The sequence below is a fragment of the Podarcis liolepis genome, assembly GCF_965112155.1.
Source record: "Podarcis liolepis genome assembly, chromosome: 3".
In the NCBI taxonomy this organism is placed as follows: domain Eukaryota; kingdom Metazoa; phylum Chordata; class Lepidosauria; order Squamata; family Lacertidae; genus Podarcis; species Podarcis liolepis.
The window spans coordinates 38,789,036-38,803,546 of NC_139557.1; the positions used below are offsets into that span (position 1 = coordinate 38,789,036).

The following is a 14,511-nucleotide window of genomic DNA, read 5'->3' on the forward strand; positions in this document are numbered from 1 at the left end:
CTACCAAACAGTTGGATGCTGTTTTTGTTAAGCTAAGCAATAATCCCCAGGCAAGATGTTTTTAAAAAAACCCAATTCCAAAGCATGACTCATTTGTGTCCTTGTTTCTTAAAAGTGGAATTCTCAGTTTTAGTGCTAATTGCTTACAGACATCTCCATTCTGAAAATTCACTAGTCTCAATTTTGTTAAATGAAGCAATGCAATCATATTCAGTGGTAGCACAGAAGCACCCACACCTTGCAACTGTTGGATATACATATTTCCTCACTTTCACCATGTAGGACACGTGTTTCCTTTGACAAGTTAGATGTTGAGTGACTTAAAAAAGGAGGGGGAAAGGATTGTATGGATGGTGGATCTGTATTTCTGGAAGGACATCTCTGCATAGAGATCTGTCACTCATTCCAACCCCCATCAATGATCCAGCATCAGCATCAAGTTGTGTATCACCAGTGAGTCTTTGCTGATGTAACTACATCAGGGATGTCCAACAGGTCGATGGCAATCTACTGGTCGATCGCTGGGCTTTCCTGGTCTATCACGTGATCCTGAGAGATGCCCACCCCACCCCCAAAGCTCAACAACTCTGATCAATTCGCCCCCCCAAAAAGCTTAACAACTTTGGTCAATACAATTAGTAGATCACTGCCATGTTTGTTTTTTTGCTTTGTTTTAGTGGGAGTAGATCACAGTCTCTGAACATCCCTGAACTACATCTATGTATTTCATACAGTGAATATAGAATGTTTATATTCTAGTATTGCCTGTGGTTGAATTTTTTGACATGCTAAACTGTGGTTAATGTGAACCGGATCGGGAACATATGAAAGCAGGAGGAGGCTAGACTTAGTCTTGTAACTCTAAACAATGATTTAGCATTATATTCAGCTGTAGCCATAGATTCTTGGGATGTTTCCAAACTGCACAATCATATCACATATAAAATACATAATGGTTGTGCAGGTTCATAGGGCCTGCATGTAAATGCTGGGCTGCCGGATGTCCTTTGTGATAGCTTAGATAATTTGTAACTAACTGGGACTCTTCTGCATCTTGAAAAATATGCAGTGTGACCATGTGGATAGTGAGGTGTGGACCAAAGTGTATCAAACACTGTCAAATTAAGCAAGCTTATCCACAGTTCCTTTTTGCCCTGTTCATTCCAGGCAGAGGACACTTAATACACAGTGTCCAAGCATTTTTTTGTTATTTTGCCCTGAGCTTTCCCTGTGAAAACCCACTCTTTAAAGCTGAATGCAAATGAAAATTCAGGTTTCCCATGGATTGCTGTTTGGCCCAACTGAGCTTTAAAGAGTGAGTTTTTGCAGGGAAAGGTCTGGGTGGGGTGGGGGTGGGGAGGCACTTGGACCTGCAGCTTTAAATTGTAGACCGTGCCTGGAAAGAGCAGAGGAAATGTAAGCCCAGAGTGCCCTAAATATTCTACAGCAGCCTTTTCCAAACTGGTAACTTCTTTATGTTTTGAACCACAACTCCCATCAGTCCCAAACATCAGGTCGGCAACAGGCTGGGGAAGGCTGCTCCATAGACACCATATTCTATATTATATATTGGGCAAATATGCTCACATTTCTATAAATACCCAGACTATTCTAGCCCTTAGTGTTACAGTTGGGTTAGAAAATATCACATTGTTTTATCTATATAAGTAAGATAGGATAATGGAAAACCTTGCTATCATTTCTTCATAATTCTACATAAAATGTTTCTAATTAGTATGTTAGTTAATGGCTGATGGATAATCCAGTTTATCCCTGCTTCAGGGAGAAGATGGTCTGATTGGTGCTCCTGGTGCTCCTGGTGGTTTTGGTGAAAAGGTAGAACCGATTTAAATCAATTTATTGCAGCTTTGTGTTTCTTATTTCTCTCATTCTCTCATTCTATTCCTTCCTGTTTTTCAGAAGTAGCAAGAGTAGAATGTTGGGTTTGGCTGCAAAAATCCCTTGAACTCACTGAATAGCTGTATCAAAGTTCCCATGTTCTGATCAAACTCAGTGGGTTGCTGTGACAATAAAATGTTTCCTAAACTGCTTGATGGAAGGTCAAATATGATAAGTAGATGAATACACTGAAAGGTGGTCCAGAGATAGCAAGAAGGAAAACACAATGTTGGCTTCTTTCCAATCTAATGTTGTGTAAAAACATGGGTCCCATTGTTTGTTACTAACCTGTAGAGTAATAGTGTTCTTTTAAGCACCAGTGGGAGCATAGAAATGTGCATTGAACATGACAAAATATGTTTTGTGTACATTTGGTAATTAAAAGGTCATGATTATTGTGCAGTACTTTATATCAGTGAATCTATTGATAGAAAAAAATTCATCTTTCCCAGATTTAGAGGGACTATCCAACTTCCGTATTGTGATTTTTCATAAGATGCATTCAGACACTGCTTCCAGAAACTATTCTTGAAACCACACAGCCTCTTTGTTCTAGTGTAATAGATATTGTACACACACCTTAATATCCAGCCTTATGCATTTACATTTTCTCAGCTGAGCTCTCTAGATAAGCAATATGTTCTACTTGCTGCAAGAACACATCATATCAATAAGACTGGGTGTGCTGATAAAATATTAAAAATTTTCTTCACATTTGCCCAAGAAAACTTTATAATATATGTAGGCATTTTTGTTTAAAATATATAAAATTTTCTGGGTTTGCAACAGTTAAACAAACCTCTGTGTGCGCGCGCATCTTTTTATGTGTCTCTGTTGCTTATACTATATAAGAACTTTTCCAGTTAACCCCTATTTTTTCAGATCTATCAATGAAGCATTGTTTTACAGGAAATAAGAGCTTGGGTGGCTATTTTGAATGACCATTTTCAAGCAAAAAGGCAGTAAAATGCCTGTCTCTCAGCTACTCCATTGCTAATAAAAAGTCTGCTGCTAGAAATAGCACTCAGTGTTTTATCTACCATGAATAGTAAAATGGTGGTCTTAGCTATTAAGTCAGATTGTTTATGTGCATGGCATTCATATGACTGTTGAGAACACAAGAAAAGGGAATAGGATCAGTGAAATAGTGAACTATTGGCGATTATAACCACCCAGAGGTACTTTAACAGGACGTAAGGTGGTAAGTTCTGTCTATACATCTCAAATATATAGGATCATAAGGAAGTGTGAAGGTTTGAAGGCCTCTTTTCAGTTTGTTAAATATAAAGATGGTCCAAGCTATTTTGATCAAACTTGCAATTGTCAGGTATGTCATGGGGATATTAGATTTGAAATGGTGAGTTATTCTATGCAAACCTTTATTGTTATATTTTTAGCTTCCCTGCTTTAATAAAAGGAAAGTGTTTCAGAACGTTAACATTATTATCAATAAAGGCGACACAGAAACTTCGAGGGATGAAGGTCCTTTGAGGCTTGGTTTTTGTATATTTAGAAGCCCCATCTCAATCATTGTTATGAGTCAAAATATATTCTGTAATTCTTTTAAGAAGTGAGTAATTAGCTTTCCCTCCTCTTAGATAGAAACACAAAAGGGGAAATGTAAAGCAGTATCCATTGTTTCAATATGTTGAAATGGTTGTTTTAGAAGTTTTGCATGCTACTGACTTCTTACATTGCTCCCAAAACCAGGGTGAACATGGCTTGAAGGGTGACAAAGGTGAAGTTGGAGAAAAGGTAAATAATACTGATGTTATTTGATATTACTGTATATTGGCTTAATTATTTATAACTTCAGCTGCGACCCATTTCTCACTATTTCAGATGCAAAACTACTTTCTATAAAGATAATGGCCTAGTTCGCATGTCACATTAAACTATAGATTAAAGCCTGCTTCTCATTCCCATTTAAACCATACTTTGTTCAATGGCTTATTGTGAACTAGGCCACTGATAGAGCACTTCAGTGCAAGGCTTCTGCTGTTCAGTCTAGTAATAAGAAAAAATGTTTTCAAAAATGTGACATTTACTGTTTGAATTGAATTTGTAACCATTGTTCATATTTCATCATAAACCCAGCCTTGACAAAACACTTGGTAACCGATGTTACAAGGTGCTGATGTTGCCAGCAGTAATTTATTGTATATTTGCACTTAGGACTGCCAGCTAACCCCTTTTCATAGAATCATGTACCAACTATAGCTGCAATTACTAGAGGAATCTCATGTCCATCATCAGACGTGATGCATGGTGGACTCCATGTGATTTCCAACATTAGCTTCAAAAGGGATTCCTGCAATCTCACAATTCACAGTAGCCATTTGAACAGGCATTATTGGTGGCTGCCAGTTTTATTTGTGTCTCCATCCTATCCTCACTGGGTTACAACCTTGCTAGTAGGTAGCTTCATGGACTCTTGGGGCCGGCTGAGTGACTGAACTGGATTTGAGCAGGTGACATGTTTAGTGGTTATTTTTTAGAAGGCTTAGGTTGATGTAGCATAGGGAACAGGCCGAATACGACATCCTTCATTTTAAAGGCCCTCAGATGACAAAAAAAGTTTGCTGTGTTGGATTGGTGCATGTGGCACCTAGACTAGGACAGATTTTATTTGCTTAGGATGTTACTATTGCAGATTGGCTTGAGCTGACATTTTTTCCTTCATGTGTAGGACCAGGGGACACTTTCCTGGGGTACAAATGCTGCTTGTAACTCTTCAAGTTTTAAAATGTGATTGAGATCTACAGACAGGTCCAATGAGTGCACCTCATTGAAACAGATCATTTTTGCATCTAAAAATGAAGTATGCAAGAGATTAAAAATAACTTTGACCATCTAGGAGTGTAAATGATATTGCAAAAAGAGAAAAGTTACTATCAACTTCCATTATTTCTAGCAGTTGTGAGATGGATAAAAGGGACATGCTTGGATGATATCTGAGCATGTTTTTATTTTTAAATAATTCTCAATTAACCTTTTAATGATTTTAAGTGGCTTCCCAGCAGCTGTGTCAAAGCATTCTTATGTCTTACAATTGTATTTTATTTGGACACCGGGTTGGGATGGCTGCAGCTGCTGCTGCCACTCTGGCTGCACTATTTGTGTTCAGTTTTCCTTCACTCTAATGCAGACTTTGAAAAAATGTGCAGTCACAAATGCTAATAGCTTTCTGGTTTTGGTCTTGATTCTAACAAGTGTTTTGTGGTTGTCCAAAATATTATAGGAATCTCTGAGTGCTTAAACAGATTTTGACATCCAGTAGTCCTTCAGTGCATAGATGCTGGTAATAATCTATGGCATTGCAAAATATAATATTGTAATGGAATTGCCTCTGACAAGGAAAGCCAGAAGTGAGTGTGTGCGTGCACATTTGTGTGTGTGTGTGTGTGTGTGTGTGAGAGAGAGAGAGAGAGAGAGAGAGAGAGAGAGAGAGGTTGAAGAAAGGAATGTGTCAAACACCTATTCACTGAGGGAATTTAAACATCCCATTTTACACATAGTTGGGGCCCAAGCATCATTTTGGGGCGAGTGCAAACTTGTAACATGGGCCTTCACCACCCTCCCTCCCCACCCCTTATATACAGTACCATGAGTCATGAAATAAAAGTATCTGTTTGAATTTGGAACTGACATTTTCTACATTTCTGAAATTGAACCATGGCTAGTACTAAGAATTTTCAACCATGCTCCAAAATAGCACTCCTTCCCCCCCCCCCCCGTGCAGTGGCCCCTTTCATGTGTCACACTAGGCTGTAGATTTTTGAAATCAGAAGTGGGGAACCTGTGGACCTCTAGACTTCAACTCCCATCAGTTCCAGCCAGCATGGCCAGTGCTCAGTGATAGTCCAACCATACGTGGAGGGTCACAGGTTGCCAATCCTTGTTTGAAACCATTGACCTGGCTTTATCCTGCTCCCACAGATGCACAGGTCACAGTATGGCTTGCCATATCATGCTAACCTAGGTGGTGGCTTGTTTGCTTCAAACTACGATCTGGGTTTGCATGACATGGCAAACCACAAACAGTAAGCCAGATATAAGCTAAGAACAAGCATTGGTGCAGTTATGAGTTACTGCACACATTGCCTTGTGGGGTTAAGGAATCCTGTGCTGGGGGCAGGAGGCAAGTTCATGATTAAGCCATGGTTTAAAACAAACTGGCACAGTGTGAGGCGCAAACCAACTCAGTATCAGATTCAGTGGCAAGTAAAGGAGTGAAGTGAGGTCCTTTTGATTCCCTTTGCACTCCCACGCATGGATTAAAAGGGCAAGGGCAGAAGGATGTGCGTTAATAACAAAAAACAGCTTTGCCCTACAGATGGGATAGGGAAGCCATCCTGGACACAATCCTACATGCTGCACTTCTCTGATTAAGCCTATTACCATCTGCTTTGTGTGGACAGATGTCTGAGGGTGACTATTAATGTGAGCCAACACCTGTGCGGAGTACGTCTCACGGAGGAAGGTTCTTGTGAATGGCTGCATTGTGACAGCTCTTGGCTTTAAAGTTTAAGTCCTCCCCACATCTTTCTGCAGTAACTGCTCTCATTTTTTGCACATTTTCAGAACCAGCACTCTGGAAAGTATGTAAGACTGGGGAACAGAAGCTGTAAAAACCTGAAGTAACCATATGTCAGCACTTACTTATAATGGAGTTTTGCTCAGGAAACACATTGGTGGGTCAAAATTGTTGAGAGCTCTGATGGCCCTGTGGGGGTGCGGGAGCAAACAGGGCAGTATCTTGGTAGATCAGAAAAAAGATATAAAGCAGTTCGTTTGCAAAGCGACTATTTTGAATATTGTGGTCTCTGATCTTTAGAATGAGCCATTTTTAATTTGTGGGGTGTTGTTGTTTGTTTGTTTTGGTTGAGGGAGAGGAGATGTGTCGTGAGAGGAGAGGAGCTTGGGGGGGGGGCAATCACAGAAGACAGCCGCTAGGAAGATACCATTTTCTGCCAAGGAAGATAAGCTCCCTCACTTGAAGATGAGTGTGAACCCACTTTTACCCATTTGTTTTGGAATGAATGAAAGTTGAACCAAACACACTCCATTTGGTTCAGTTTTTCATTTGTTACAAAACTAATGAATTGGTTGTTAACATGACTTAGCTTGACTGGACACTTTAAGGTTCAGGATAATTTTGATGAGAGTGTTGTAGCAGTAGAACATATATTGCTGTATTGTAGTTGGCAAGTGTGGTGTGTTACTCTGACAAATAAGTCTGCAGAGCTCAGGCCAAGGACTTATTTCTCTTTCATGCTTGCAAGGAACTCCCTATTCTGAGAAGAGCAAATTATGGAAGCCTGCAGCATATTACAACTGAATTCGGCCAAAACAAATTAATGTATATAATTGGCAATAAAAGAATGTTCTGACAAGAAAAAACTAAAGAGGACAGGGTAGTAAAATATTGTTCTTGTGGCCAATTTGGGACTGTGCCACAACATACAGATTACTATTTGTATGTGAGCAATACCCTTCTTGAAAACAGCTTGCAGCTCTTTATTTTTGTTCTGAGAACGATAAAAAGTTAAGTTTATTAGAGAACAGAAATTGATTTCCACTTGCAGCAGCAAATATCCAGGTGCAAATAGTCTAGGGGGGGGGGAATTTGACCTATATAAAATCAATAAAGTATTTCTAGCAAAGAACGTGGCCTCTAGTGCATCAGTTTTGTAGTGGGCTATTGATTTTCCAGTGTTTAATAATGGTATGTGTAACATGATGAGAAAAATAAAAATTGAAACAAAATGTAAAAGGAGAAACAGCATTAACTTCTTTGCTCTCAGAGTGCTAGACATCTATGAGTGCATGTTGCAAGAAATACTGGAGGTAAGAAGATTCATTAATTCTAAATGAAAAGTCAAAATTAAAGGCAAGTCCATTTCTCGTTGAGAAAATGATGCTGTCCGATTTAATAGATATTTACTTGGAAAGAAGTCCTACTGTGATCAATAGGGCTTACTCCAAAGAAATTGTGCATAGGATTTTAGCCTTATAAAAATGTCTATCAGTCAGATATTTAACTGCCAGAAGTAACTCTACTGCAAAATAGAGAACCTAAGTAGATAATACTGTTTCATGCCACCCCCAATGTCCGAGTGATGCAAGATTCTGGGTGTTTTAAGTGCTTTACCTAGGGTTTGTGCTTCCTTTTGGAAATGAGGCACAGCAGAGACTGTGATGTCTTTATGATACATGGTTTATTGACACACATATACAACCTGAGCCTACAATGGAGGCATTCACAGCACTGAAACCCCAAGAGGGTCTTGCTTCTCTTGTAGGCATACCGGTAGCTCTGGATTCAGATGGACATCAGCCATAGCCAGTGGCGTAGCGTGGGGGGTGCAGGGGGGCCCGGCCGCACTGGGCGCAACATCTGGGGGTTAGGGTTAGGGGGCGCAAATCCACGGGTTAGGGGGCGCAAATTACTTGCCTTGCCCCGGGTGCTGACAACCCATGCTACGCCACTGGCCATAGCTCTGACCCTCTCCTGAGCTAGCTGCCTTAACAGACTGCCACCTTTTGTCCTATGTCGCAATCCAGCAAACTCTAAACTCTGAAGCCTGGCTTTTGTTATTCTTACTCATTCTGAGCAGATGGAGGATCCTCACGCACTGGTCTTTAGTGTTTAATCAAAGCAAACATCAATTCAGGTTTTCTGCAGATTTATGTTTGCTCCAATGCTGCTTTAAAGACTGGGGTTTGGGGGGGAAAGCCACTTGGACTCTGAGCTTTAAAGTGCAGACTATGTCTGGAAGAGCGGAGAAAATGTAAGTGTGGATTAGCCTATAGTTGCCTTGTTGGGCTTAGGCAGAGGTGACCCAGATTCTATTCTGCCATGAAACTCACTGGGTAATATTGGGTCAGGCACTATCTCATGGGATAGTTTTCCTTACAAGTTTGTTGCAGCAGCAAAATGGGGCAGGGGAGATCTATGTACACTGCTCTGAGCTTTTCAAACGAAGGCTGGAATGGAAGTATAACAAATTAAGGAACTTGCAGAAATATAAACTGAGAGGTCACACTGGTATCAGAAGCTTGTGAAGCTGAGGCTTTACAATACATGCTCACCAGTCCATCACACATTTGACATTGTTGTAATCGCTGTGCGGAATCTGCTAGTCTCTAAACAACAATTGTAGCAGTCTGCTGAATCCACAGTAAATGTTGATGTCTTAAAAATGCATTATGTGAGAGTAATGCCATTTGTCAGCTACTGACAGGAAAAGATTGGTTCCTGACTTACCTTTTTAAAAGAAAAGGGAACGGGGCTAGTTTCTGTTTCTTGTAAGGACTCGAATGTTCTCCAGCTAGAAATCAGAAATCAATCTTAAAATATGATTTATTGACCTATTGCATGAGTAGTAAGGGCGCTTTCAAAATTTGCTTCTCTTATTTTCTTCTGGTTGTTTGTCACCAAAGCCTTTTTGGTCATGCCTTCCTGAAGAACACTGCATATGACCCTCTCCCTATTGTTTTAGTTTTGCAAAGGAGATATAAATAACCCAGAAGGAGGCAGGAGAGTGGGGATGTGGGGTGGGGATCAAGGCTATGTGATCCCAGGAGAGATGTCTGCATCCCCATTTCTTGTTTATTACTTATATTCTATTCTCAAGGTTTGTCATCTTACTGGGAGAGCATCCTTCCAGTAATTCTGGGAGCAGTCTGGTTCAGTCAGCATGAATGCAACTAGGGAATGCCTCCAAGCTGGAGAGCCTTCATACCAGATCTCTGTCTGCAAACCAGAACAAAGGCCTAAAGGCCTGTGTCTTCAGCTCAGTGTTCCAATTTGCTAAATTCAAACATCTGGAGGGGAAATGACTGACTATCACTGTTATCTGGACCCAATTTATATGGAGTTGTAAACTGGCAGTCATGAAAATGCAAGGCTAATTATAGAATTTAGGCCTGTAAGTGACCTTAAGTGTCATGTATTTCATCCGCTACTCATAATCACATCTAAGGCAGGTGCTTGTCTAATCTGTTTTTAAAATCTCTCATTTATGGATTCAGCAGTGTGCCCCTTGCACTTTGTTATACTGCAAATATTGTTGTTGTAAAAATATTTGTACATGAAAATTCTCAGCATCTTGGCAACCTTTCTGCTGAAGACCATTTGTAGGAATTTAAAGGCTTCTATGTGAGAAGACAAATCCTGTTCTTCAGAAATCTATGCTTTATTCATAGCATCCCAAATAACTTGCAAGTTCAGGTACCTGCCACGCTTCACTTGGCAGAGACTTGTGGAGCGGGACCTTTATAAATTAGTAGTAATGACTGGATTACTACTAGTAGTAATTTTGTTGGCAAATTTAGGGCAGGTGTAGTGAACTTGTGGCTCTCCAGGTATTGTGGGACTACAACCCACATCATCTCTAACCAATTGCTACACTGGCTTAGGCTGATGGGATTTGGAGTTGACAATATTTGGAGGGCCACAGGTTTCTCACACTTAATTTTGGGTCATGAAGGTACATTATACTGTGGCTTTTAAATCCCCCCCTCCCCAAGATGGACCAGCATGGCTTCCTATGACTTTTTATCCAATTACTTTGTTCAGGGTTAAGAATAGGCAGCATTTGTTTTGTAAATGTCATTCTAGTAAGGACTGCTGGTAGGAGACATGAGAAATGCTTGAATTCCTCTCAGATATCATGTTGGCTACCTCAGTGCTCTCAAAAGCAAAGTCAGGGAGTGTTTTTCTTCCCTCTAATTTGTTGTCAGTACAAGATGGGAAGAAAGTGAGGTGAAATAGTGAAGGCATCGTCATGTGGGGAGTGTGTGCACCAAGTAGGGGGGAAACGTAGGGAAATAAGTTTGAGGCCTAGAGTCTTCTCCTGAGGCACTCTCCTGTCTCTAAAGGGCTTTTAAATGGCCACTGAGTGTATTCATTGGTTTGGGCCAGGGTGATTTGGATATGGAGTTCTGAGATATCAGCTGAGGTAGTGGCAGAAGTTGGATGTTTGGAGATGAGCTGTGGAGGACTGTGTGCTAGAGGATGGGAAGAACTACTCAGTTGCTTGCACAGCAGGGGAACTCCCCATTTTGATATGGTGAGAATATGAGTGGAGTGGGTCCATGCACAGCACAGCAACGTGGTCATTTAATTGTTTACTGCCAAATGTACACCTTGCAACAAAGTCCATGTGTATTCTGCCGCCACTCAATCCTGAAGTCTTGCATCAGTATGACATTCTAAGTTGCAAACTTGGCAGTGCCATCTAGTGATGCCACATGGTGAATCAGACATGGATCTGTTCAATTTGCCATCTAGTCACACCTGTTTACCAACTGGCCTTGATATGTATTCATTTCTTTCTCACTGCAGTTCCTTGTGAAGGAAGTGCTTGTAGTTATGAACACCAAGTACACTCAAGGGGTGGTGTGTGTGTGTGTTGAACAGTGTAATGTAAGACTGGCAGTTCTGTTAATGGTGACCCATGCAACATGGGGATAGAGCCCCTACAGCAGCAGCAACAAAAAGCTGTTTCCATGAATATGATTCCTCCCTCCCCCAGCCATTATTGGAACTGTTTTGTGGCACTCTTGGAATTCAGTAGAAAATTATAAAAAGGCGCAGGGCTCTTAGAACTAATGAGCAGTAATGTGGAAAAAGTGAAGGATAGGATGGGTTTGTTTGTAGACTCAAGGAAATAATAAAGACTTCAAGGGAAGAAGAATGCACCATATTCACTGAATGAAACCAGAGTTTCTAACAATTGCTTCCTTATTCTTTGTTCTCTGCTTTCCTTTCCACTCTTCCATTTCCATCTGGCTCTCTCTCTTCCCTTCCCCAGCATATCGCTGCCACTAGCCTTTGGGTTCTACAACTCTTTTCTAGCTCAGATGGCCCCAATTGATGGTTTGCAACTCCACAACAATTGTAGGACATCAGTTTTAAGGTTCTAGAATTAGAACATAAGCATTGTTTACAAAATAAAATAAAAACACTTATAAAATATTTTATAAATTTGCCAGACTGCAAAACATTAAACTGGGTATATAGTAGTAGGCATAAAATTTGGAAGAAAATTCCAGGGTTAGTTAGGCTCTGATATGCTGGAAGTCAAGTACATTGACTATATTGTTTACACTGGAGAAAGAGCTTTGAGTTAAGAACATGGAGCAGAAATCATCTTAGTTGAGTTAACTTAGTTCTGGACTGTTACAATAACAGAATTAAAGTGATGAATAATATAGAGACTCTTCTTTGATATTGTACTCCTTTTTAAAGGGCTAAGTTTCAACTTTGGTAGATATGGGAGTTTAGAGAAACATAACCCCTTTCATTTTTTAGGAATAGCATTCATTCTCAGAACCTAGTGAATCTACATTTTAAGTTTTATAGCTGCCCTTAATTTCACTTACTTAAAAGTTGCCATATATTGTGACCATATATATATATATATATATATATATATATATATAGCCATATAACTGCTGGAGTGTCAGTGGGATTACAGAGATCACCTATATGCAAGTCAAATTGCAGCCTCAGGTTTGTGGCTCAGTAGAAACTGATCTCAGTAATTGCTAGAGGCTTCTCATTTATACATGTCAATGCCCACATTGAAAAACAGGAATAATAAACAATAGGGACATTAATAATACATTTTTTTTTTACCTCTTGGCTGCCAGATTTTGCTTAGCTGTGCAGGCACCAGCTTTAGTTAAGCCATTATAAAATAGTGAAGACCTAAGAACATGCCAGACATGTTTCAAAAATCAGCTAACTAGCTGTGCTGCTACTGTTGATGTAGAGGTTGCTTGTACTCTAATGCCTGGTTCAGAAATAAGTATTGTGCTTTTTACCTCATGCCTCACATGCATTAATTTAAGACTTTGGGGGTTTCTTAAACCACAGTTTCCCACTACACCTAAACTGGGAAACTGTGGTTTAATATCTGATATTAAGCCTCAGTTTCCAAGTTCAGATGCAACTGGAAACTATGGGTTAACAAACCACAAAGGTCTTTCATAACAGCGCATGCGAGAAGGCAGGGAAAAGATGCAGTGAGTACCATGCTTGTTCTGGTTGAATAAGCCATAGTTCATTAAACTAAGATGAAGATACCTGAACTGATCCTAAAGATGAAAACCTCAGGGTCTTAACAGTGTTACAAACAAATGTGTGTAATAAAATTTGACAGACCCATTCTTTGCCGCAAAAGAGTGATTTGTAGTGAAACAGAGAAGCGTGAGCTTGACAGTTTGTTTTTTTATTTATAAGATATCTATCCTGCCCTTAATCATAAATGATCTCAAGGTAGGTAACAACAATTTAAAATACAAGAAAACAAGAAGCAGCAGAAGATAAAACTGCCAATATCTCTCACATCTGTTCCAGCACAGGCCTTACATGAAGAGGAAGGTGTTCAGCTGGCACTGAAAGATGGATAAAATCAGTGCCAGCCTAACCCTAGATGAAAGGATGTTCCAAAGCTAGGATGCCAGAAGGCCTTCTGGTGGATCATAACTCCTTTGACCCCATTCATCCCTAGCTGATTTCAAGGTCCAAGCAGGGCAGTAAGGAAAAAGGTGTTTCTACAGGTAAACAGGTCCTGAGCCTTTGGGGGCGTTATATATCAAAACTAGCACCTTGAATTATGCTCAGTGATGTATTGGCAGCCAGGGAACATATTTCAGGACTAGTGTCCCATGGTCCCTTGCAGAAAGGCCCACCAGCACTATGGCCATAGTATTTTGCAGCAGTTGCTGTCTCTGTACCATCTTCGAGGGCCAGCTCCGAGGGCAGCCACTGAATTGCTATCTCTATGCAGGAATAGTTGTTGCTGGCAAGCTGTTAAAAGGCATCCTGTAGCACTGAGGCCACTGTACACCTGATCCTTCAGGTGAACTGCAACCATCACCCCCAGCAACCCTCACCCCCATCTCTCCAGAACAGGCTGCCTTCCTTTTTCCTGGACTTAGGAACCACCTGCCACTTTTCCAGTGAAAAGCACGTTTACCTTATATATATGCACCCACAGTGCTATTGAAGGGCAAGTGGGAAGGCACTGTTCAGCAGAAGAAGGGTGTTTGGGGGAAGGATTTGAACATGCTTCATGCTTCACCGCTGCAATTTGCATTTTCCACGTGTTGCTTTGCAGTAAGGTAGCAGGCAACAGCGTGGTTCTTCTTCCAAGTTGTTTTCCTTTTTGTATGGAATATGGTGACTGTGCAAAATTCATGGGGGTTTTTTGGCTGTTAACCAAAATCATATGAAGAAGAATAATTACTGACAGCTAAACAGTAAGACAAAAAGTATAAAAAATCCAGAACCACAAAGGCAGGCACTCCCAAACTCGGCTCTCCCAATATTTTGGGACTACAATTCCCATCATCCCTGACCAGTGGTCCTGTTAGCTATGGATGATGGGAGTTGTAGTCCCAAAACATCTGGAGGGCCGAGTTTAGGGATGCTTGCACAAAGGTATGGGAAGCTACCTTGTACCGAACCACGCCATTGGTCCATTTATCTCAGTATTTTTTACACAGCCTGACATCAGCTCTTCAAGGTTTCAGGCAAAAGTGTTTTCCATCCCTACCTAGAGATGCTGGGATTGTGAACTGCAGGCAAAGCACATA

At 40.5% G+C, this 14,511-nt stretch overlaps 1 protein-coding gene across 5 annotated transcripts in view; it reads left to right on the forward strand.

Moving 5' to 3' along the window:
• COL19A1 (collagen type XIX alpha 1 chain) overlaps nt 1-14,511 on the forward strand; it is a 188,984-nt gene that overhangs the window by 78,127 nt on the left and 96,346 nt on the right. For all 5 annotated transcript variants that reach the window (XM_083497359.1, XM_083497360.1, XM_083497357.1 and 2 more), the window contains exons 11-12: nt 1,783-1,836; nt 3,610-3,654. In XM_083497359.1, the coding sequence (XP_083353485.1) occupies nt 1,783-1,836; nt 3,610-3,654 (99 nt within the window). The remainder of the gene's footprint in view (nt 1-1,782; nt 1,837-3,609; nt 3,655-14,511) is intronic.